The following is a 23,198-nucleotide window of genomic DNA, read 5'->3' on the forward strand; positions in this document are numbered from 1 at the left end:
CCTCTCTTTAGAGAGGCCTTCTGAGAGACTCACAAGAAGTAAGGGAGAACCATGTGGTTTCTGAGGAAGAGCAATCCTGGGAGGGGGGGAAACAGGTACAAAGGCCCTGGGGCAAGAGTAAGCTTGCTGCTTGGGGAACAGCAAGGACAGTGTAAAATGCACTATAAAATGCTGCAGTAAAATGATCAAAGGGAAAAGTGCTAAGCAAGGAGGTGGGTGAAATTGCTGAGGCCAAATTGTGAAAGGCTTGCAGGCCTTTCACATGGTGAGGACTCGGGTTTTTACTACAAAGATGGTGAGAAGTCATTGAAAGGTATTACATGACAGATGCTCAATCTGATTAAGGTTTTTGTTTTTTGTTTTTTTAATTTTAATTTTTTATGATTTTATTTATTTAAGAGAGAGAACACACACACACACACACACACACACACACACACACACACGAGAGAGGGAGGGGCAGAGGGAGAAGCAGATTCCCCACTGAGCAGGGAGCCGGATGCGGAACTTGATCCAAGGCAGGCCCCTGGGATCATGACCTGAGCCAAAGGCAGATGCCCAACTGACTGAGCCACCCAGGTGCCCCGGGTTTTTCCTTTTTTTTTAAAAAAAGGTGTTTTTTTGTTTGTTTGTTTGTTTGTTTTTTGAGAGAGAGAGAGAGCGCAAGCTGGGGGCACTGCAGAGGCAGAGGGAGAAGCAGACTCTCCGCTGAGCAGGGAGCTGGACATGGTGCTCAATCCCAGGACCCTGGCATCATGATATGAGCTGAAGGCAGATGCTTAACCAACTGAGCCACCCAGGTGCCCCTCAGTTTAGGTTTTTAAAGGATCGCTCTGGCTTCTGGGTAGAGAATCGACTGGAGGCACAGAGATGGAAGCAGGGAGGCTGAGGCAGTGGACCGGGTAGATCCAAACCATCCATGGTGGCTTGGAGTAATGGGAAGACAGTGGAGGTGGTGAAGCCAGAGGACTCGCCTCCCTAGGCTTTGGGAGTGTTGTTGCCCTGGCTTGTGGCCTCAGCACACACCTCACAGGGCCGTGTAGGAGCCAGGGTCCACCTGCTCAGCCCAGGACTGGGGCACATGGCACATAAGCTTCATATGTCCGATTTCCAGAATTCTGACTTATATCAAATCAAAATATTTTATTATGGAGGCTGTAAGCAATAAAAAACATATTTTCTGGGATGAACCAATTGACTTTACATATTTGCCGGTTAGCCAAATAAAAAGAACAGAAGAAGAGAGCAAGTTAGGGAATCTGTTTTCCTGAATTCCTAGAATTGTCAGGTGCTTGGGGAACACAATACTCCACTGGAAACCACAAGCTATAATTCCATGGGCAAAAACCCTGTTTTGAGTTTTCCATTTTTTTATTTTTAAAAAAGATTTTATTTATTTATTTATTTATTTTATTTGAGAGGGAGTGCTCATGAGAGAGCACAGGGGGAGGGGCAGAGAGAGAGGAAAAAGCAAACTCTGCACTGAGCAGGGAGCAGGGCTTAATCCCATGACCCTAAGATCATGACCTGAGCCAAAACCAAGAGTCAGAGGCTTAACTGACTGAGCCCCTCAGGCCTTCCTCTCTTCTGTTCTTATAACTTTACCAAACACTGGCTCAGCTGGCCTTCCTAATAGGAAATAAAGTTACTTACGACCCCAGAAGAAAATGTCATGCCCAAAAGAGAAGCCAAATTGTCCACAGTACTGGCATAAGGCAAAGAGTTAGGAGAGGTTTCCAGGAGCGTCCCAGGGATCCTCTGTCCCCTTGGCCTATCTTGTTTATCTCCACAGTACTGAGAGCCACCAGACTTATTATGCATCTATGTGTGCGTGTCTCTTCATCCATCCCTGTTTCCTCCACTAAAATGTAGGCACTCAAGGAGAGAGGACTTTATTTTATTTGGTGCTCCTCATCAAGATTCATCGACATATAGTATATCCTCTATAAATTCAGTCAGTAGATGCTAAGCCTGTTGTTCCCACCAATGATTCAAGTGATGTATTTGACACTTCACCCATCTGAGTGCCGTCACTGTTTTAAAAACTTAAATTAGGGCGGGGGGTGGGGGTGACTGGGTGACAGGCACTGAGGGGGGCACTTGATGAGATGAGCACTGGGTGTTATTCTATATGTTGGCAAATTGAACACCAATAAAAAATAAATTTATTAAAAAAATAAAAATAAAGACTTTAATTTTTTTTGAGAGGGGGAGAGAGAGAAAGAGAAGGAGCAGTGAGAGAGAATCTTATTCAGGCTCCGTGCCCAGTGCAGAGCCTGCTTGCCTGATGTGAGGCTCGATCTCACAACCCTGAGATCATAGACCTGAGCTGAAATCAAGAGTAAGGTGCTTACCCGACTGAGCCACCCAGGTGCCCCTGTGTGTTGTCACTTTTCAGAGCATTGTGAAATAGTCATGTTTAGGAATAATGACACTCTTGCATGCTGGGGATTCTGATTCTGGCACAAGCCCCAGCAGTCAAGTATGTGGCAGTATTTACTGAAGTATCAGAAACTTGACCATCTGAATGATCACAAAAACGTAAATGATTTCCAGTGCTAAAACACAACCAACAAAAGCATGTGAAACCATTCTAGTTTTACTGATGTTCTCTGGGTTTCCACATGTATGTTCCATATGAATGCCATTACTGCTGGGTACTGGTTTATCCTGAAGGCAAAAGATTTTAGGCATTTTGAATAAATGGAGCCCCGGTACAAGTAGTTTTGGCTACAGAGTAATCTTTTCTATGGTGGCCGCATGCCAAATCTTCTGATTAGTATTTGTTGGGCTTTGGCAATTGTGATGATTGCTACCTTTCTAAATTAAAGAGCCTTAGAGCCAGGAGGAGGTCATGACATTCAGCTTTCACTTTATAACTCAGAAAGCTGAGGTCTAGAGGTTACTTGGAATATCTTCTGAGCTTTATGAGTTTGGATTCGATCAGCTGGTGGTAGGAAGATCATCTTAAGTTTCTCTGCAAACTCATTTATTCCACAAACGTGTATTATGACCACTTCCAACGAATGCCCAAGCTCCTTGTTAGAGACTAAATTCATTCATCCCCTTCTCTTGAAGAATTCAGAGGCAGGGAAAGGAAGTCCATCTTGTAAATAGAAGGTTACAAATTGAGTGAATGAGTACAGGATATTTTCATTCAGCTGTGCATTTCCTGAACAAATGTTTATTGAGCTGCTGCAGTATGCCATGTGCCGGCTTCTCAAAGTGGAGTAAGTCTGAGTGCCTGCTCTCACTTTACTTCTTGGTCTGGGGAGTGGCTAAAATGCCAATGAGTCAAAGATGCTTTGAAGGAAGAGTAAGAGTTTGTCAGGTAGAGAAATGGAAATGGAAATGGGGTAGAGAAATTGCAGTGGGAAAGAAGAGCCAGGCAAAGGCAGGATGGAGGGCATGGGGCAGCGGGAGATGGGTGATGAGGATGGTGGTTGATCAGGCCAAGGGACTACTTCTATCTAGATCAGTGTGGATATGGAGTCTGTTACTTTCCTCTGTCATCTTTTCCTTAGGAACTGTTGACAGAGATGGTATTCAGCTACACAGTTCCCTGACTCTGCCTGTAGCCACCCCCAACTCACCCAGACAGCCTCCCCACGTGATCAGAGGAGACTATCAAGCCTCTTAAAACTTGCTGCCATGGTGCAGCTTTGGATACCAATGAAGGAAGGAAAAGGATGTATGATTGCAGCCCCAGCATGGGAAAGTGCTGTTCAGTCAGAAAGACTGCCATTGCAGTCGAACAAGAGAAGCAACCACATTCCCCTGTGCCTGGTACCATGGATCCTTCTGGTTCCTGTTAGAGAAGGCAGTCAGTGAGAAAGATGGGACTTGGAAAGCCCCACCCCCTGGATTAATTTAAATAGGTAAATTGCCTTTGCATCTCAGCAGAAATAAGCTATTTGATGTTTATCTGGGTAATGATCATGACTAATTTGTAGTTTTAAAGTAAGTTGATTACTTGTCATGAGTCAGACTGACCCATGGTGTTTAATAATGAGATCCCAGCTCCGCAGTGGGATCCTTGCCCTTCCCAGCCATTCCCCAGTGACCTCACTTCACCTCCTGACATTGGTGGAGAGGCAAAGAGGGGAAGAGTCTTCCAGAACAAAGGCCAGGGGCTCCCAGCTCTCAGCCCGGGTCTCAGCACTCTGCATGTCACTCATGGAGCTGAGCCCATTACTCCTCCGGGAAGGCCCTCCCTGAGCTGTTTTCATTTCCAGTTTGCATTTCTCCTCCATTAAGGAAGAGTTGACCAACCGGCTCAGTGACATGAACAAGGAGGCTTCTGGGATCCTAGGGACCAGGAAAAGGGTGAATGGCATCATTAAGAATGATCTGGAACACATTTTAAGGAGAGTCCGCCCTCCACACTCCACTTTAGGATTTGACTGCTATGGATGTACAATATGAAGAACAGATGTGATATCCTTAGTCTTGAGAGCCTGAGAAAACAAGATAGCCCTGTGTGTGTGTCAGGTTCCACGAGCCCTTACGGAGTGTGTGCTATGTGCCAGGCCCCGTGCTAGGACCTAGGATCTGATGGTGAGGAACACCTAGGACCTCAGAAAGTTCCACTCTGAGACACACAGACACAAGAGCAGATAAAAGCCATTCCACAGGATGAGGGTCCTGAGAGATTATCAGTGAATGCCCTGGGGACGAGGTTAAGACAACAGTTCACTTTGGGGAAGCTGGAAACAGGACGTCATGGTGTGGCAAAGACCAAGGGACAGGAAAACTCATGGAGCAAAATGACATTTGATCTGGGCCTTAAAGGAAGATTTGCCTCTCTGGTTATTATGGGAAATGCTAAACACAATTCCAGTTCTTTCTCATTGGAATAGACTAAACCTGTGAATTTGCCTGGGATAATTCCTCATTTGATTTTGAATTTTTTTGCCATAAGTGTCTTTGTTGTTTTTGACTACAGTGTCCCTGATTTTAACCGTTTTGTGATTTTTAATTTAGCAACAAAATGACTTCACGGTAGTTGTTTAAAAATGTAAATTATAGAAATATGTAAAGTCCTCTGTAAGTTTCCCCACATACCCCTCACTCCCCCAAATCACTGTGAACAGCTTGGTGTGAATCTTGTTGTGTCTTTTCCTGCGCAGCTCTCCACGCACATCTTAACTGTTTGCTGAGAGCTGTTGCATAGCTTTCCTGTGGAATTAGGAGAAAGCCAGGGGATCAAGACAATTCTATCATTTTGAAAATACAGAGACTGAGGCCTGGGAGGTGAGGGGACACATCAGGAAGACAGCATAGAGGCCTCACCTCCTTCTCCAGTGTCCTGGCCTCTGACCCCCTCCCTCACTGCCCTTCTTCTGAAGGTCTGGCTCTTCTAATCTTTTTAAAGGAATGCCAAGGTCTCGGACATAGAAACTCTTTCTAGTCCACAGGAGATATTCTTAGCTGCTGAGCTGAATTTGAGAGTCCCTGTCTCTCATTAAGTTGAGCTTACACTTCCTGCTCTGGGCTCCCAGGGGGCCTTCAGCCCCTGCAGTGGATTGGATCTGCAGCAGGACCAGGGTGCTGCTCAGTGCAGGTGTGTGCACCTTGCGTCCGGGGAGTAGAGAGAGGTGATCCGAGTTGACTCATCTCTCAGGGCTCTGATTAGTGTGGGTTTCTTTCTATTTCTTTTCTTTCCAATTTTTTTAAGATAGTAAAAACCATTCAAGTGTTTTCCCTCCCATGAATACCTAGTACACGGGATCTTAGCTACCTGGGTAGGAGAGCTAAATCTAGGTTGTAATGAAGCAGAGGAGGGCCAAGGGCTCAGAGCTGGTCTTGGTCCTTTCCATCTGCACCACCCATTTCTGAATTTGGGCTGATGCTCAGTTTCTGCTCCCGTTCTACCTTCTGGGTCCTAGGACAAGTGCAGGCTGACAAAGGAGATTGGGGTGATTTTCCACCAGGATTATGGTCATTACTTCAGCTCTTCTTGGCTTCTGGTTGATTGGATTCCAGGATCCTAGATTTTTAGCAGAACTTTCCCACCAAGCAGACTCTGGGGAGCTATTCGATAGCTGGGTGAGACAGAGGAAGCAGGTGGGATGGCCTGGGGTGGTTGCATTCCGGGGCTTCCATCTTGGAATAATCTCCGACCTCTGGAGAAACTCATACCTCACGGGTCCTTCAGAAATAGGAGGATCTGCATGCTCAGCTCCTTTCTGGCACTGAGTCGGTAGGCATGCAGGAACCCTAACGGGCCCCTCATGTTCTCCCACCATAGCCAGAGCCCAGAGTTCCCCACCACACTGGTCCCTCCTCCCAAAGCCTCTTCTCTTCTACCACTACCTTTCTTTGCTAACATTTTAAATACTTTTGAACCTGTAAAAGAGTTGTAAGAACAATACAAGGAATTCTTACATCTCTGTCACCTAAACTTTTTATTACCATTTTACTGTCTGCTCTTCCTATTTATCTAGAATATATACTATGTATGACATAACTCCCCATCTGCCCCAAACATTCCAGTGAGTACCACTCAAAAGTAAGGGCACTTTCCCACAGAACCACCCTGTAGGCCTCCAAAGCAGGGAATCAGCACTGATGCAAAAAACCATCCACAGACTCCATTAAAAATTTTGCTGAATGTCCAAATAATGAGAAATTGTTCTCCTTTTCACCCTCTCCTTCCTTTCCTGCCTACCCCCAAGCATCTCCCTTCTCTCTCTCTCTCTCCCTCCCTCCCACCCGCCCTTTCCTAAGAGTCTATTCAGACTACATTTAGTTGTCATTTCTCATCCCTCCTTCAGTATGGAATGCTTCCTCAAGTCTTTGCCTGTCTCACATGTTTTTGACAGTTTCCATTCTATAGTTTGAACCTCAGCTGTGTGTCTGTCTGCTCATGTTTCCTTAAGACTAGACCAAGCAGTGCATTCTTGGCAGGATACCCTAGAAATCATGCTCCCTTTCCACCCTTGGTGATGTTCATTTTGGTCATCTGTTGGTATCATTGATTTTTTCCCTTGATCATTGATTAGTAATTTGTGTGTGATGGTATGGGGAGCATATTCTGATTCTGATAGAATGCCCAATATCCTGTTCTTCATCAAACTTCCAGCCACCAGCCTTGGCATATGTTGATAACTTCTACCCATATCAGCTGCTACTATGATTGTTCCAGAGAGTGATTCTCCATCTCTGTCTTTTCTATGACATTCATTAGCTGGCATCCCACTGAAGGATGAGCTTTTCCTCCTCCCTCAATGATTTATTTTTTTCATTCTTTGTTTATACCAGTTCAGACTCATCATGGGTCCTATTTTATTTGATGGGTCATAAGCTGTTACTCTCATGATTTGTTTGATGTGCAGTCCAAGTGAGGCCAGTAGAAGTGCTCTCAATAGGCTGGCTTCTTTCTTCTTTAATGTGCCCTTTAATGTACCTTGAGCATTTCTTTCCTTTCTGGCACCTGCTATCCAGGTGGTTTTGTGCTTTGCCTGCCTCAGCTGTGGATCAGCCATTTTTTCAAGGTCTGTTTTAGTGAAAAATGGTATTTAGATACCAAAATCTGGTCACTCGATGTGTTCATTGCTACTTCTCGTCATGTGTGTGTCCATACATCTCTCTAGTTCTGCATTTATCTATGTATATATATTTTTTAAATCCATGTGATCATGCCAGTACTTACAGGTCTACTCCAACACCTCAGAGTTCCTTTTTGAGGCCTTCCTCTTTCTATGTTTGTAAATCCCTGTAGATAGTAAGGAGCCTGATTCTCACTGACTCCCATCATCCTCAGTGTATTGACCTGTTTGCTCATGTAACAGTCTCCCAACCACTGGAGCAGCCCCCTTCTCTTTCTCAGAGCAGACACACTGCCACCAGCACCTCTGCAGGGCACCCCTTCTGGTTCACTGCCCTGCTTTTTCAGATGCTGACACCTCTGAGCTAGAAGGGGGAGGGAAGGGGAACAGAGGGGAAGGTGGGAAGACTCCCATTCACTTTTGATCTCTTTTCTGTTTGGGCTAAAGATTTAATGCAGGCAATTTGGGCAAAGGAACCAAGATTTATAGCATTCCAGTGCTGTTTTTGGCCAGGAGCTTCATTCACTTCCTCATATAGTCAGACCATAGTGATAGTCACCCCTCTTTCCTTTTCTACCATCTCATTTTGGTCCTCATCCTCTCTGCCTCTGATCTCCATAGTCTGCCTTTCTTTCTTCTCTTTCTCTTTCTTTCTCATCAGTCTCAGGATTTGGAGTAGGAATGGTGACACCCCCCCCCTTTTTTTCTTATCTCCACAAGCCCTGTTTATTTTTTCTATTATTTTTAAAAGATTTTATTTATTTATTCGTGAGAGACACACACAGAGAGAGAGGCAGACACAGGCAGAGGGAGAAGCAGGCTCCCCGAGGAGAGCCCAATGCAGGACTCGATCCCAGGACCCCAGGATCACGACCTGAGCTGACTGCAGATGCTTAACCACTGAGCCACCCAAGTGCCCCTCCACAAACCTTGTTTATTTTTTTATTTTTTTTTATAATAAATTTATTTTTTATTGGTGTTCAATTTACCAACATACAGAATAACACCCGGTGCTCATCCTATCAAGTGCCCCCCTCAGTGCCCATCACCCATTTACCCCCACCCCCCGCCCTCCTCCCCTTCCACCACCCCTAGTTTGTTTCCCAGAGTTAGGAGTCTTTATGTTCTGTCTCCCTTTCTGATATTTCCCGCACATTTCTTCTCCCTTCCCTTATATTCCCTTTCACTATTATTTATATTCCCCAAATGAATGAGAACATATAATGTTTGTCCTTCTCCGATTGACTTACTCCACTCAGCATAATACCCTCCAGTTCCATCCACGTTGAAGCAAATGGTGGGTATTTGTCGTTTCTAATGGCTGAGTAATATTCCATTGTATACATAAACCACATCTTCTTTATCCATTCATCTTTCGATGGTCACCAAGGCTCCTTCCACAGTTTGGCTATTGTGGACATTGCTGCTATAAACATTGGGGTGCAGGTGTCCCGGCGTTTCATTGCATCTGTATCTTTGGGATAAATTCCCAACAGTGCAATTGCTGGGTCGTAGGGCAGGTCTATTTTTAACTCTTTGAGGAACCTCCACACAGTTTTCCAGAGTGGCTGCACCATTTCACATTCCCACCAACAGTGTAAGAGGGTTCCCTTTTCTCTGCATCCTCTCCAACATTTGTGGTTTTCTGCCTTGTTAATTTTCCCCATTCTCACTGGTGTGAAGTGGTATCTCATTGTGGTTTTGATTTGTATTTCCCTGATTGCAAGTGATGCAGAGCATTTTCTCATGTGCGTGTTGGCCATGTCTATGTCTTCCTCTGTGAGATTTCTCATGTCTTTTGCCCATTTCATGATTGGATTGTTTGTTTCTTTGGTGTTGAGTTTAATAAGTTCTTTATAGATCTTAGAAATTAGCCCTTTATCTGATACGTCATTTGCAAATATCTTCTCTCATTCTGTAGATTGCTAGAACTCACACAGCAATTTGGTAGCGTGGCAGGATACAAAATCAATGCCCAGAAATCAGTAGCATTTCTATACACTAACAATGAGACTGAAGAAAGAGAAATTAAGGAGTCAATCCCATTTACAATTGCACCCAAAAGCATAAGATACCTAGGAATAAACCTAACCAAAGAGGTAAAGGATCTATACCCTAAAAACTATAGAACACTTCTGAAAGACATTGAGGAAGACACAAACAGATGGAAAAATATTCCATGCTCATGGATTGGCAGAATTAATATTGTGAAAATGTCAATGTTACCCAGGGCAATATACACGTTTAATGCAATCCCTATCAAAATACCATGGACTTTCTTCAGAGAGTTAGACCAAATTATTTTAAGACTTGTGTGGAATCAGAAAAGACCCTGAATAGCCAGGGGAATTTTAAAAAAGAAAACCATATCTGGGGGCATCACAATGCCAGATTTCAGGTTGTACTACAAAGCTGTGGTCATCAAGACAGTGTGGTACTGGCACAAAAACAGACACATAGATCAATGGAACAGAATAGAGAACCCAGAAGTGGATCCTGAACTTTATGGTCAACTAATATTCGATAAAGGAGGAAAGACTATCCACTGGAAGAAAGACAGTCTCTTCAATAAATGGTGCTGGGAAAATTGGACATCCACATGCAGAAGAATGGAACTAGACCACTCTCTTGCACCATACACAAAGATAAACTCAAAATGGATGAAAGATCTAAATGTGAGACAAGATTCCATCAAAATCCTAGAGGAGAACACAGGCAACACCCTTTTTGAACTCAGCCACAGTAACTTCTTGCAAGATACATCCACGAAGGCAAAAGAAACAAAAGCAAAAATGAACTATTGGGACTTCATCAAGATAAGGAGCTTTTGCACAGCAAAGGATACAGTCAACAAAACTAAAAGACAACCCACAAACCTTGTTTAGATTCTTATTTCCTGTTCTGTTTCAGGGCTGCAGACTTCCAAATACATAATGTCAGTGATCTTGTTTCACAAATATGGATCAGTAATAGAGCAGTTAGAAGTCACAGGTGTACAGGCTGGATGTTATTTGGAGAATTAAACTTCTGTAACATAGAGTCAAATCTTTATCTTCTCTGAACAGATATAGCAAACTAATAAAGAACCTGGATTGAATAGGAAAGTAGAACATCAAATGTAAAAGCCTAGAGGTATAGCCCTTTATGTGTATATCCTTGTCCTTATTATGGGCAAGATCTTCTGATTAACCAATTGACCAATTGACCAATTAACCATTAACTTTTACTGACCACATGAAGGCAATGTTACTTAGAAGCCCCTCTCCCCCACCTCTCTTTTTGTTCATTCTGGGGCCTTCAGACTTCTTTCCTATCCTACCACTGCTCTTGGCTTATTCCTCCCAAGATTCCAGTCCTTTCCTTCTCCATAAAAGCCTCCCCTGGCCAGTGCTCCATTGCCTCTGGGTCTGGCTGATGGCAGCTAACTAATCTAATGAGCTAAACCAGTAGGTGTTCATGAATTTAAAAAGTCATGGTTCCTGGATACTACCTAGGCATGTTAGCTTAAGTCCTCTAGAAACACACTGCTTGGCTCAAAGAAAGAGGATGAAAAAGTGAGTTTCAGAACACATGGTGGGGGTGGGGGAAGGAGGTGAGCCTCAAGGTCCCAACCTGGGGGCTGCCTGCTCTGCGGGCATGGGGCCAGCCATGTTTGTGGGTAAAATAAACAGCCATGAGAAAAGGAGGTAGAAGGGTTTGTGTCCACATGGGAAGGGAAGCAGCAGCTTTTGAGATGTTCTTACAGTTTTCAGAGATATAGCATCTCAGGGCACCATAGCTTTTCTATTTGAAACCATCCTCTGCATTGGACAGGAGGAGTTAAATTCCTTGTGACATGTCTACTGTATTTGTACATTTAGAAATCAATTAGTGTAATTGGGGCAATCAGAGATGCTAAACAGAGGAACAATTTACTGAGAACAAATGTCTGGAATTGTGTATTTTGCCAATGGAATTTCTCACAGTTGGTACAAGAAAATACTCCAAATTAAATCATTCAGGCTGAATGTGACTTTTTTCCCTCTTCTTAAAAATGTTAAAAGAAACACAGCCTGGCTGAGGTCTCCTTCCTCCTCCTGTTGGACAGATTGCCTCTCACAAAAATCCTCTAGGTTGACATTTATACCTGAAAAAGAGCAAAGGCAGATGAAAAACTCCAGGTGTGTGTGCTCAGCATGGACATTTTTGTCATACAAGATCATAAAATGGTTGTCTGCTCTAGTGGGACCATGTGAAATGAGATCATATGGGGCCAGGTGTCCCTAGAGACTTAGTATAGGGAGTATGTAGGATGCAAAAAGCTTCTAAGAACATTATTCCTATCCTGACAATGAGTAAGGCCTTGAATACCTACAAAATTATAATTTATCCTGAGCCTTTCACAGGGCTCAGATCACATTGTGCAACCAAGTTAACTGAATTCCAAAGAGGGGTAAACCCCTCCAAAGAGAGGGTCACCATTTTAGCTGTGGCAGAGTATGGGAGAAAGAAACAGCTATGGTAAATCTTAACAAATTCTTAAAGGTCAGTATGAAGTGCAATGTGTCTGGAACCACAGGCCGCCATTGAGTGTTCATGAGAAATGTTGGGATAAGTCAAGGGACCAGAGAGAATCTCCCAGGATGGCAAAGGAATACAGGAGGCACTTGGTGGCTTTGGAGGTAGAGGTCGAGGCAGGAACAGAAAAAGCCTTGCCTGTTTCCCCAGATTCTTCCCTCATGTGAAGCAAAAAAACAAACTCTCTCACCTTCAGACCATAGGCAAAAATCCATTCTTCGTGGGGAGGAACAGGAACAAACTACCTCTGCCCCAGGACACAGCAGAGACCCAGTGGTGCTATAGGAAAGGTAGAGACAAAACTACTGTTCACCTGGGGGAGGGCAGGAAACTGTCCTGGCTCAATAATTGTTTTGTACCAGTAATGAACAGAGGTCTGCTACTGCTGGAGGAAGAGGAAGAAACTCCCACTCAAGACCAAGTAGAAAGATAAGCTAGGTCTTGCTGCCTACAGAGACAAGAGGAAAAAGTGCTCAAAACAAGAATCCTCGGGCACCTGGATGGCTCAGTAGTTGAGCATCTGCCTTTGGCTCAGGTCATGATCCTGGGGTCCTGGGATTGAGTCCCGCATTGGGCTCCCTGCAGGGAACCTGCTTCCCCCTCTGCCTTTGTCTCTGCCTCTCTCTGTGTGTCTCTCATGAATAAATAAATAAAATATTTAAAAACAAAAAATAAAAAACAAAACAAGAATCCTCCTTTGAGAGCCAGGTGCAAGACCTTTTGAGGTATTGGTTGTAAGACTAAGTCTGGGCCAAGACAAGGAGAACTTCCCAGATTCCCCCCTGCTCCATGACAAGGAAGCACATATTACTGCTGAGAGGGGGGCAGAAGCATGGAGAAAGATGCCAGTTGACGTACAGGCATGCAGGGCTGGATGAGAGCTGGGGGGAGGTCAGGAACACAGGAATCCCTCTGTGCGCCCCTGCTCCTAGTCTAAGCTCAAGGTAACAGCAGCCTCCATCTGGAGGAATTTGAAAGTAACAAAACTCAGACCCAAGTCAACTAACCTAAGTCAGCACACACACACACACACACACACACATGCATGCACGCACGCAACTAACCTAAGTCAGCACACACACACACACACACACGCACGCATGCACGCATAACAAAACCACTGTCAGGAGGCAAAGCAATCAACAGAAGCAGACTCAGAGATGACCTGGATATTGGAACTATCAGAGGGTCTTTGCAATAACTGTGAGTAATGTGTTAAAGGATCTAGTAGAAGAAGTGGGCAACATTCATGAACAGATGAGGAATTTTAGCAGAGAGATGGAAAATAGAAGAAAGGATCAAATGAAATGCTAGAAAGTTTTGAAAACCAGTGTTTTGGTGATAAGGAATTTCTTTAATAGGTTCACCAGTAAATTGGACAAAGATGAGGAAGGAATCAAAGAACTTGGAGATATGTCCATACAAATGATCAAAACTGACACAACAGGGCACCCCGGGTGGCTCAGCAGTTTAGCGCCGCCTTCAGCCCAGGGTGTGATCCTGGAGACCCAGGATCGAGTCCCACGTTGGGCTCCCTGCAGGGAGTCTGCTTCTCCCTCTGCCTGTGTCTCTGCCTCTCTCTCTCTCTCTCTGTCTCATGAATAAATAAATAAAATCTATTAAAAAAAAACAAAACCGACACAATAGAGAGAAAAGAATAGACCAAGAGAAAACAGAACCGAGCAGCCACAAGCTGCGGGACTGGTTAACCAGATGTACCTGTAACTGGAGATGCAGAAGGAGGAATCTTTAGGAGGTATCTGGCAAGCTGGTGTTTTCCCAAGGAAGTCATGTGGTTCAAAAATGGCCACAAGTAGTTGTTGCTTTGCTCTCTAGCTTCTAATTTAACTGAAGCATTTACTCTCATATCCCCCCACCTCCTCTTCATCCCCCTCAACAGTATGTCTGCCATTCGGCGTCATGAATTGGGGCTGGGAAGGGTAGCTGGAGTAGTGAAAACACGCTTGCCTTTTCCTTTCAGCAAACAAGTTAAACTTGAGTTAACTGAAATAAAACACATGGGTCCTGGTTTTGAAGAGGTGGTATATTATGGTTCATTTCTGTCCATAGTTATAGCTAAACACAAATAGCTCACAACATTTGTACCCCTACCCCTTTCTTATTTGAGCAATAAAAATAAATCTGTTTAAAGAAAAAGAAAGTATTAAATATAGTGTTTTTCCAGGGAACACTCTTGAAATACTGGAAGTGATTTCCTGTACTGGCTAGTAATGCACTTTTTAAAAAAGATTTTACTTATATTTATATGAGAGAGAGAACACACATGAGCAGGGGGAGGGGCAGAGGGAAAGGAAGAAGGAAAGAATCTCAAGCAGACTCCACGTGGAGCCCAATATAGGCTTGGTCTTACAACCCTAAGACCATGACCTGCGCTAAAACCAAGAGTTCAATGCTTAACTGACAGAGCCACTCAGGTGCCCCTAGTAATGCATTTAATAAGACAGCTGTACAAGTTCCTTACTGTATATGTGCTGTCAATTAGTGTTCAGGCATCCAGCGACTTCAGCTGCTAGATGGTGACCAGCTGTCCACCTGCTGAGGCCAGTTGCTGGAGAAAACTTGCTGGTGGTCTGGGTGTTTGTGCATCTCGTGAATTCAGATGCTTCCTGGACAGGAGGGGAGGGCACTTAATGAGAAGGGCTGGGGGCATAGTCTCTCCAATTTTAGCTTATGGGTTTAGAATTTAAACTCAGACACACACACACAAAAATAAAATAAAATAAAATAAACTCAGACACAGATTCTCATCTTGCCATTGTTAATGAACTTGTAACCCTGCCTATGCACAGGCTGCCTTGAGAAGGCCTCTGGGAAGGTTTCCTGACCCTCTTGGCAGAGCAGCTCCTTTCTCCTCTGTGCTAATCTCATGTGTGCCATTTGGGGTATTTTCACATTATCTTGCATTTGTTTCTTATGCATCTGTTGCCTCTACTAGATTGAGATCTTCAAAGGTAAGAGTCTGTCTTATTCATCATCTCTAGTGTGGTGCCAGGTACAGAATAGGTTCTCAGTAAAGTTTGTCTGAATTGGATTAAGGAAATGGCTTGCATTAGGTAACTGCTGTGACTCTAAGTATAGCTGAGACAAGTGTTTGGTCCAGCTGTATTCCATGGGTGATCTGGTTCTGTGAGGATTTCGGGGCCTTCTTGTGTATCTCCTGTGCACATCATAAACACCTTACATCTGAGAGCTACCAAATGGGGCTCACTTCCATGGTTCTGATGAGGACATTGGATTCAGATCACCATAGTAATAGACTTGGAAGCAACTTAGGGTGACTATGTTGAAAGCAAACAAACAAAATAAAAATAGAGTCAGAAAAATACAAAGTCATAAAGAAGAAAGAGAATGTTGAACCAGGGTCTGGGATGGAAGCTTTAACAATTCAAGATATAGGTCCATTCAGGTGGTCCCTTTTATGTGGTCACCTTCTGCAAGAGGGTAGCCTTGGGAGGGAGGCCTATGATGCAGGGAGAGAAGCAGAGGGGCTCTCTGTGGACCAAGGCAAGGAATAAAACCCCGAATATCAAACTAGAGTTGCCTTGACCAGACCCACATGGCTGATTGTGACTGAGGGTTTGCTCTAAGCTGCCTGGTGAACAAACCAAGAAGAAATGTGCTTTTACCCTCTGATAGAGACATACTAGTTCCTATGTGCAACAACGACAACAACAAAACCCAAAAACTACAAAAAAAAAAAAAAAACCACTCACGCCCCTTTTTTCCTTGGGAAATCAGATTGGCTCTGTATGTGGCTGTGCCCTGGTAAGGATGCATGACCTCAGCTAGTCATTGGACTCCTCTGGACCCTGACTTCCTTGGCACTCAGGCATCTCTGACATTGCATTGCACTCCATTCTCTGGGCACACAGGAAGTCTAGAATCCCTCTGGATTGAGATGCTGGCACTGGCTCCAAAGAGCAGGGACAGACACCCTGGAGCATCTGCGGTCAACTTAGATGTTTTCCTTGTAGGCTTGCCAGCTTCCCAGCTTTGAGGCGTTCCAGAGCAGTGAATGCTCACGGAGGGGGCCATGCTGCCCGAGTAAGCACAGAAAGCACAGCAGTCAACAGCATGCCCCTCCGGCTGCTGCCACCACCGAGTCCCCCGCGGGAGGCACGCTGTAGCTGCTGCCGCAAGCAGCAGCCCTGATCCTCCTGAGAGAGCACGGGGAACCTTCCAGAACACTGCTGGGTTTAGGGGGCGATGGCAGAACTCAGTGTTCTGGAGGGAGAAGGGGCTGCCTGGCAGACCTGCCCCAGCTCCCTAGAGCTGAGGATGCAAAGCTGAAGGGACAGTCACTGGACAGATTGCTTTTCAGTGAATTTTTGTTTTGTACTTTAGTTTGAGGGGAACGGGTTTACTGCCACCCAGTGTTCTTCCCTCTCCCCCCGCCCCAGATGTTCTCACAGATTGCTGTCTCCCTTTCTGTTATCAAAACTGACTGGGACCCAGCCTTTATTGGATAAGCCCATTCATACCACAGTGTAATTCATACCGCTTTGGATTCCCTGTTTTATGGTGTACAAAATCTGCAGGAGGAAAGCATCGAAGGGTGACTTCAAGGCATTTGCATGAAGAAATGTTGGGTGAGAGGGCCCTCCCACCGCCCCCTGAAGCTGCCCCCAACCCCTGCCAGGCGGGCTGTGAGGATGTGCAGAGATATGGCCCCCTGTGCTCTGTGTGTTTGGGGGTGCAGGAAAGGCCTGGCTGAGTGGGAATTAGCTGCAGTTCCCTTTGGAGCCTACTTCCTCTTTCTTCTGACACCCCAGGGCCTTGATGTGTTTTCCCTGTTCAAGGCCCTTGATGTGTTTTCCCTGTTCAAGGCCCCCCTGTAAAGAGAGTTTTAGTTCCCTTCCATTCTCCTGTCCTGGGGTGCCTATCTCTGTCTCCTCATTCCTTCCTCTGCGGGTTTTAGCAAAGCCACAGACCTCACCCATTAAGGATTAATGCACTGCCCTTCCCAAACAGAACACCTGTGTTTTATCAGGAACCTCCCGAAGCTGACTACTGGGGGTTCCGGTGCCCACATGGGCAGGAAGGTCCCTGGCCGTGAGATTCATTGGTCCTGAATGCTCTGATGCAAAGGGAGAGTGGGGTTTTTGGGGACCGTGGGAGGGGTGGAGCCGTGGAGATGTGTGAGGAGAGGTGAGTCAGGCAAGGGTCACCCCATCAGGAGGAAGCTTCCACTGCCAGGGTCTTTCTTAGCCAGAGCTGCAGTGGCTCCGGGGCAACCCCTGGAAGGGAGCAGGCTGGCACCGCATTGACTGGAACCAAAGATGGGAAGGAATGGGAGAAGAGGGGGGAATCACTGGTGGGTGACGAGGAGGAGGAGGAAGAAAACACACAGGCAGGGCCCAGGGAGTGCTCATCGAGTAAAATCATTTGGAGCCAAGATCTACTCATCACTGGAAGTGAGATGAGTTCCATTGTATTGTCAGAATTATTTGTGGCTCTAGGTCGCCCTCTTGGAAGTCAGCTTTTGCCAGGAAGTTTCCAGGCATCTTAAGTGCAAGGATCAGAAGACAGGACATGTGAGAGTGTGAAGTAAAACCAGAGTGAGGCTGCTTTCCTCTGAACACTGGGCATGGACAGTGCTGGTCCTCCCCCACCTCACCCCCCATTGAACAGTCAGACGAGCTTTGGCTGCATTTGAAATGGCGAGGTGGCAAAGGGGCTATTTTAATACTGATTTCTTCTGTTGAGGAAATCTTATAGTGGCCTGGTGGTGGTATTTAATTCTCAAAAGACCTTATTTCAGATTTTTTTTTTTTTTTTTTTTTTTTTTTTTTGCTAAATATGCACCTATCTCTACAAATGTTTAGGATGCACTGGTGTTGCCCTTTGCATGGACTGTTTGATGCCATGAGGGGGTTGAAGCTATAGCACTTCCATGAGGTGATCACCAAAAGCCTGGCCAAGATCTGAATTTCGAGGTCACCCACTGCCTTTGTGAGAGCTGCCCCATGCTTTAGGTGGACACAAAGCCGGGGAGTGGTGATCTTGTTATTGCCCTTCTTATTCTGGCGTTTCTGCAAAAAAGAGCTCAGAGAGGCTGGGCCAGCAGCTCTCAGGCCCACTCCCATTCCTCTCTCCTGGCCCCTCTCACATCTCATCCCAGGGATACACACGGCCTCATCCCAACCGCTGGAACAGCAGAATGCAGAGTCCCCTAACCATACTCTTCCTGCCTCTCTGCTCTTTACAGAATGGGCTGAACGGCTTACACCTGGCCTCTAAAGAAGGCCACGTGAAGATGGTGGTTGAACTTCTGCACAAAGAAATCATTCTAGAAACGACAACCAAGGTACGTCTCTTGGGGGATGGTGAGCTTTTCATTGATAATCCAAGCATGTGGGTCCCTCCTGTGTCATCCCAAACCCTGGCATAGAAACCAGCCCTTCGTGGGAGAAACCCAGGTGCGCTTCTGAATTTCTCTTGTCCTTCCCGTCGCTTCCTAGTTCTATATCTCCCTAAAGTCACCTGAAGAGCGCAGAAGCCTGTTTCCACAAAGTCGGTGGGCTTTTACTTTTGGTTTTCTTGGGGTCTTTGCCTCCAGCACAGGGCTGAGCACCTAGAAGTCCCATGGTCAGGTGCCTTGGGTCCAAATCCCAGCAGAGATGATTCTTCTCACTCTGTGACTTTGAGCAGGTTAGCTAGTGAGAAGCCTCAGTTCCTCTTCTAGCAAATGGGGATGAGAATACTTGGTTTCAGGATCAAGATGAAAAACAAACAAGAATCAGCAAACATTGGTGGCTGTGTTGCTGCTGAAGCCTGGAGAAGAGAGTCAGACCCCTCCAGCGTGTCCTCCTGCGAGTCTCCTTGGTCAGCTCTGCACTTACTAACCCCCCTCACCCATGACCTTGAAGGGCAGCCTGTGGCATGTCCCCCACCCCAACACACAACCCCCAATGGCAAAAGTCCAGAAACCACAGTCATGAAATTAGGCACCTCCAGGTTGCAGACTTGTTTTTATTTCGTACATGCCTCCTTCTTATTTGCGGAGTGAGCAAGATGCCACCAGCATTTCGAAACAGAACCACACCAATCACCTCGCTCTCTGGACTTGAGGGCTGCTTCCTCTTCTCTTCCTTCCTGCTTACTTCCCATGGTTTTCCTCTTGGCTTCATCCATCTGGCCTCTTTCTTTTCATTTGCTATTTATCACATGTGTGCTCCCACCCAGCCCCAAGTTCGGTTCCACGCAACAAGCACTGTGCCACCTCTGGAGCAGAGAACCAGAAGTGCAACACATAGAGAACAGGTATAATGTGTGGTTATGAAGCGCTTCACCAAAATATTATGAAGCTCCCATCATCTATTGAGGTAAAATTCTGTAATTTTCATGTCACTTCCCAAGGTGAAAAGATCTCACCGGTGAAATAGACAAGACTTGTTCTTTCTGAACATTCGGCATTTTTTTTCCCCTGACCCCCTGACAAGTACCAATTGTTTCCATTCCTCCTCTGTGGACGGAGGGATGCAGTTAGCCTTCCTTCTGGCGCTCCCACGTACCTGGCTGCAAGCAGTGCGCCATCTGCGGGCCCCATGCGGGCCAGGGTGGCTTCTCTTCCCCTGGCGCGGCCCCAAGAGCCGCACAAACATTATGCTTCAGTATTTTCGCTCTTTCCAAATTTCCCCCTTTGATTGTTATTTTGCAAGCGAACACTTGGTGTGTCTTTGTTATTTATAGACATTTTATAAGCCAATGTGGTTTCTGAATGCTACACAGAGGGAGGAAAAAAGGTGAAGCAGAAACCGTGGGCTGAGCAAGAGTCATAGCAGATTGGGGAATTCTAATGGGTCTCGCAAGCAGGAGAAAGATTAAAAAAAGCAAATAGTAAAAAGCCAAAATGAATATAGTTTCCTAAATTGTGCTTAGAAATTTGAAAAGCACAAAACGAAAGCATTCTTGTCCCCATCCTCCCATCTCTGCGTCTCAGAGGCCTGTGTTCAGCTTCTAGGCTGGTGGTGAGGGAGAGAGCCCTAATCTCTCCACTCCATCTACCTGGCAACTGCTGGCACGTGCAGGCACCTGCCACAACTGCCTCCCTTCTCGGAGTTCTGGGACTCCCTGCAAATGGACACCATGGGTCTTTGTGGATCAAATGTAGCTAAGAAATTGTTCTCTTTTTTTGATGGCATGTTTCTTGATGCAGAGGGAGAGGTGGAGGAAACAGAGGCCCCAATTCCTTGCCCTGAGACCCTGAACCCAGGCCAGGGGACTTCTTGCACCTTCTTGCAACGTGTGCACACATGTGTAGGTGGGAAGTGTGTGTGGGGGGGACCCACGGTCCCCCTTTGCTCTCACCCATCACCAGGGCTGCCCTCAGCCCAGATCCAGAAGGCGGGCCAGGATCCACGGGCCAGGATCCACAGCCAGGGTTCCCCATGGCCCAGCTGCCCACGCCACCTCCCATCCCCCTAAATGGGTTTCTATGGGGAGAGCTCTGATGTAGTGTGATTTCAGGCAGAAACGCACAGATGGAAAGGCACTGCTTCTTGAGAGCAAGGAGCCTGGGTCTCAGTCACCTCTCCTCCTCCCACGCCTGGGCCAGCACAAACACACATGTGCTCAGTGTGTAACAGACGCATGAATGGGCACAGCATACTTCCTTCCAAATGGGGAGACTTGGAGTTCTGAGTCCTGATTTCTAGAGAAGGTTCTGGTGCCAACAGCCGTGTTCCACTTGGTACAGTGAGTGAGTCGGACCCAGGTGCCAAGACCTCTAAATGCTTACTCTTTGGACTTCTATGAAAAATGATTAATTAGCATCTATACATTTGTTTCTGGCACTCACTCTCTGACAGATACTGGAGGAAGAACTCTTTGGTTTATCAAATGGAACTTAAGGAGAAATCAAAAAGACAACTTTGGGAAGCAACAAGCAGGACCCTCCTGCGTGATACAGGCCACATGTTAGAAACAGAGACCGGAGGGCCTCCCCCCAGTCCCCAGGTGTCTCCAGTGGGGCCATATCACCCACCTGCAGGCACCTGGAGCTGTGGAGGCTGGGGGGCTGCAATGCTTGGTGCCCTGCTACTCAGTTCTGCCGGGGTGAGGGCACGTTTCTCCCAGTGATGATGGCCCCCTTGCGTTGACTGAGTTTGAAATCCCTGCTAGTTGGGGCTTGAGTTGCCTGAGATGGATTAGCAAGTGTTTATGTAGTTGAGGTAAATTATATACCATCTGAGCTACAAAAAAAAAAAAAAATGAGTTTGTTTGAGATCTCTGCTCCTTAAGTAGCAGAGGGACAGATGGACCCAGATGGAGTTTTCTCTGCTTTCTCCCATTTGCCCTATTTGACGGAAGCTGTCAGGTGGGGCCTGTCCTGCCAGCTTCTCACTTGGGGCGTGGGGGGGGGGGAACAGGAAGGGGTGCCAGTGGGGTCACGTGGGTGAGTCAGAGACTGTGCCTATGTTCCGGCCCCAGGACATCCGGGAGGAAGGAAGGAGACTGGCAGGGAGGCTGGCATCCTGAACAGAAGAAGCTTGAGAGACCTGAACCCAGTCTACCAATTGTCAAATACCCATAATAAATCTGGACAAGAAAATCTTGAAGTTCCAGTCACCTCTTCAGCACCTGCCTTGTTTCTTAGGCTCTGGGTTTTAGCTTTTTAAAAGTTTTTTCTTTCTTCTTTCTTTCTTTCTTTCTTTCTTTCTTTCTTTCTTTCTTTCTTTCTTTCTTTCTTTCTTTCTTTCTTTCTTTCTTTCCTTCCTTCCTTCCTTCCTTCCTTCCTTCCTTCCTTCCTTTCTTCCTTCTTTCTCTCTAGACAGGGATGCAGTGAGGGGCAGAGGGAGAAGGAAAGCGAGAATCTTAGGCAGCTCCACGCCCACCTCTGAGCCTGACACAAGATTTGATGAACCCAAGATTGTGACCTGAGCCAAAACCAAGACTTGGATGCTTGACTGACTGAGCCACACAGGCACCCCTAAAAAATTGACTTTAAAACACTTGTGTACTTCCTTTTCTTCTAGTGTTTATTCTCTCTGGCTTTTGTCTCCTCTCTTATTTGAGGACATCCTTGCTCTTTATATTTTACTGATGGATATTTCAAATGTTCTTTTCTCATTGCTTCCTCTGCCAGATTTCCTTCTTATGTTCCCCCATTTACTTCCATATTTGTCTTCCCTCCCCTGCATGCATTATATAGTTCGTTGTATTGCCTCCAACCTCCTTACATATTTCTGCCCTTCCCTCTCTGCCTCTCATTCCTCTGTCCCCCATGGCCCAGCTTTGAGTGAAGGGCACTGAGCCCGTGACCTCTGTGAGCCTCCTTCCCCAGCGCCCCCTGCCCCATGTCACCCTGCCAAGTGACAGCTGGAAGTCCAGGGAAGGCCGGCTTGCGTGGCAGACCTTTCCATGTGTGTCCTGAGGAATGCTGCCTGTCTGTCAGCCGATGATAGAATGCTATGTCTGCAGGCAGCAGATTAGGTGTTGAGAAGTGGCTTCTTTATTCTTTTTCATGGTTTTTTTTTAAAGATTTTATTTGTGTATTCATGAGAGACAGAGAGAGAGGTAGAGACATAAGCAGAGGGAGAAGCAGGCTCCCTGTAGGGAGCCCGATACGGGACTCGATCCCGGGACTCCAGGATCATGATCTGAGCCAATAGATTTTTTTTTGTATGGAGAACCAGAAGGATTTTCCTCCTTGGGGTTTCGGATTATTTCAAGGCGTATAATGGGTCAGGCACACTCATGTGTGTTGTCTACCCCTTTGGGCTGTAAAGAAAGCCCACCCCAACCCGCACCCTTGTTAGTGTATGTTTAATGGTGACTTTACCTTTGACGGTCATGGTACTGTTGACAGCCTGGCAGGAAACCTCCTCTACTTCCTTTCCCTGTGTGTTTCAGAAAGGGAATACGGCTCTGCACATCGCTGCCCTAGCTGGTCAGGATGAGGTGGTCCGGGAGCTGGTCAACTATGGCGCCAATGTCAATGCCCAGTCACAGGTAATGGCCCTCCCGGGTCCTGGGCCAGAGGGCATTGGCCTTCTTCTCCACCTGCATTTCTGTTATATTGTGAGCACAAATCTAGATTAATCAGCATTGTGTCTCTAAGCAGCAATG

General features: G+C 46.0%; 1 protein-coding gene across 14 annotated transcripts in view; it reads left to right on the forward strand.

Annotated features, from left to right (window-relative positions):
- The window catches only part of ANK1 (ankyrin 1), a 216,452-nt gene that overhangs the window by 122,687 nt on the left and 70,567 nt on the right, over positions 1–23,198 (forward strand). For all 14 annotated transcript variants that reach the window (XM_038559956.1, XM_038559957.1, XM_038559960.1 and 11 more), the window contains 2 exons: positions 18,337–18,435; positions 22,983–23,081. In XM_038559956.1, coding sequence (XP_038415884.1) covers positions 18,337–18,435; positions 22,983–23,081 — 198 coding nt within the window. The remainder of the gene's footprint in view (positions 1–18,336; positions 18,436–22,982; positions 23,082–23,198) is intronic.

Source organism: Canis lupus, chromosome 16 (assembly GCF_011100685.1).
Source record: "Canis lupus familiaris isolate Mischka breed German Shepherd chromosome 16, alternate assembly UU_Cfam_GSD_1.0, whole genome shotgun sequence".
Classification (NCBI taxonomy): Eukaryota; Metazoa; Chordata; class Mammalia; order Carnivora; family Canidae; genus Canis; species Canis lupus.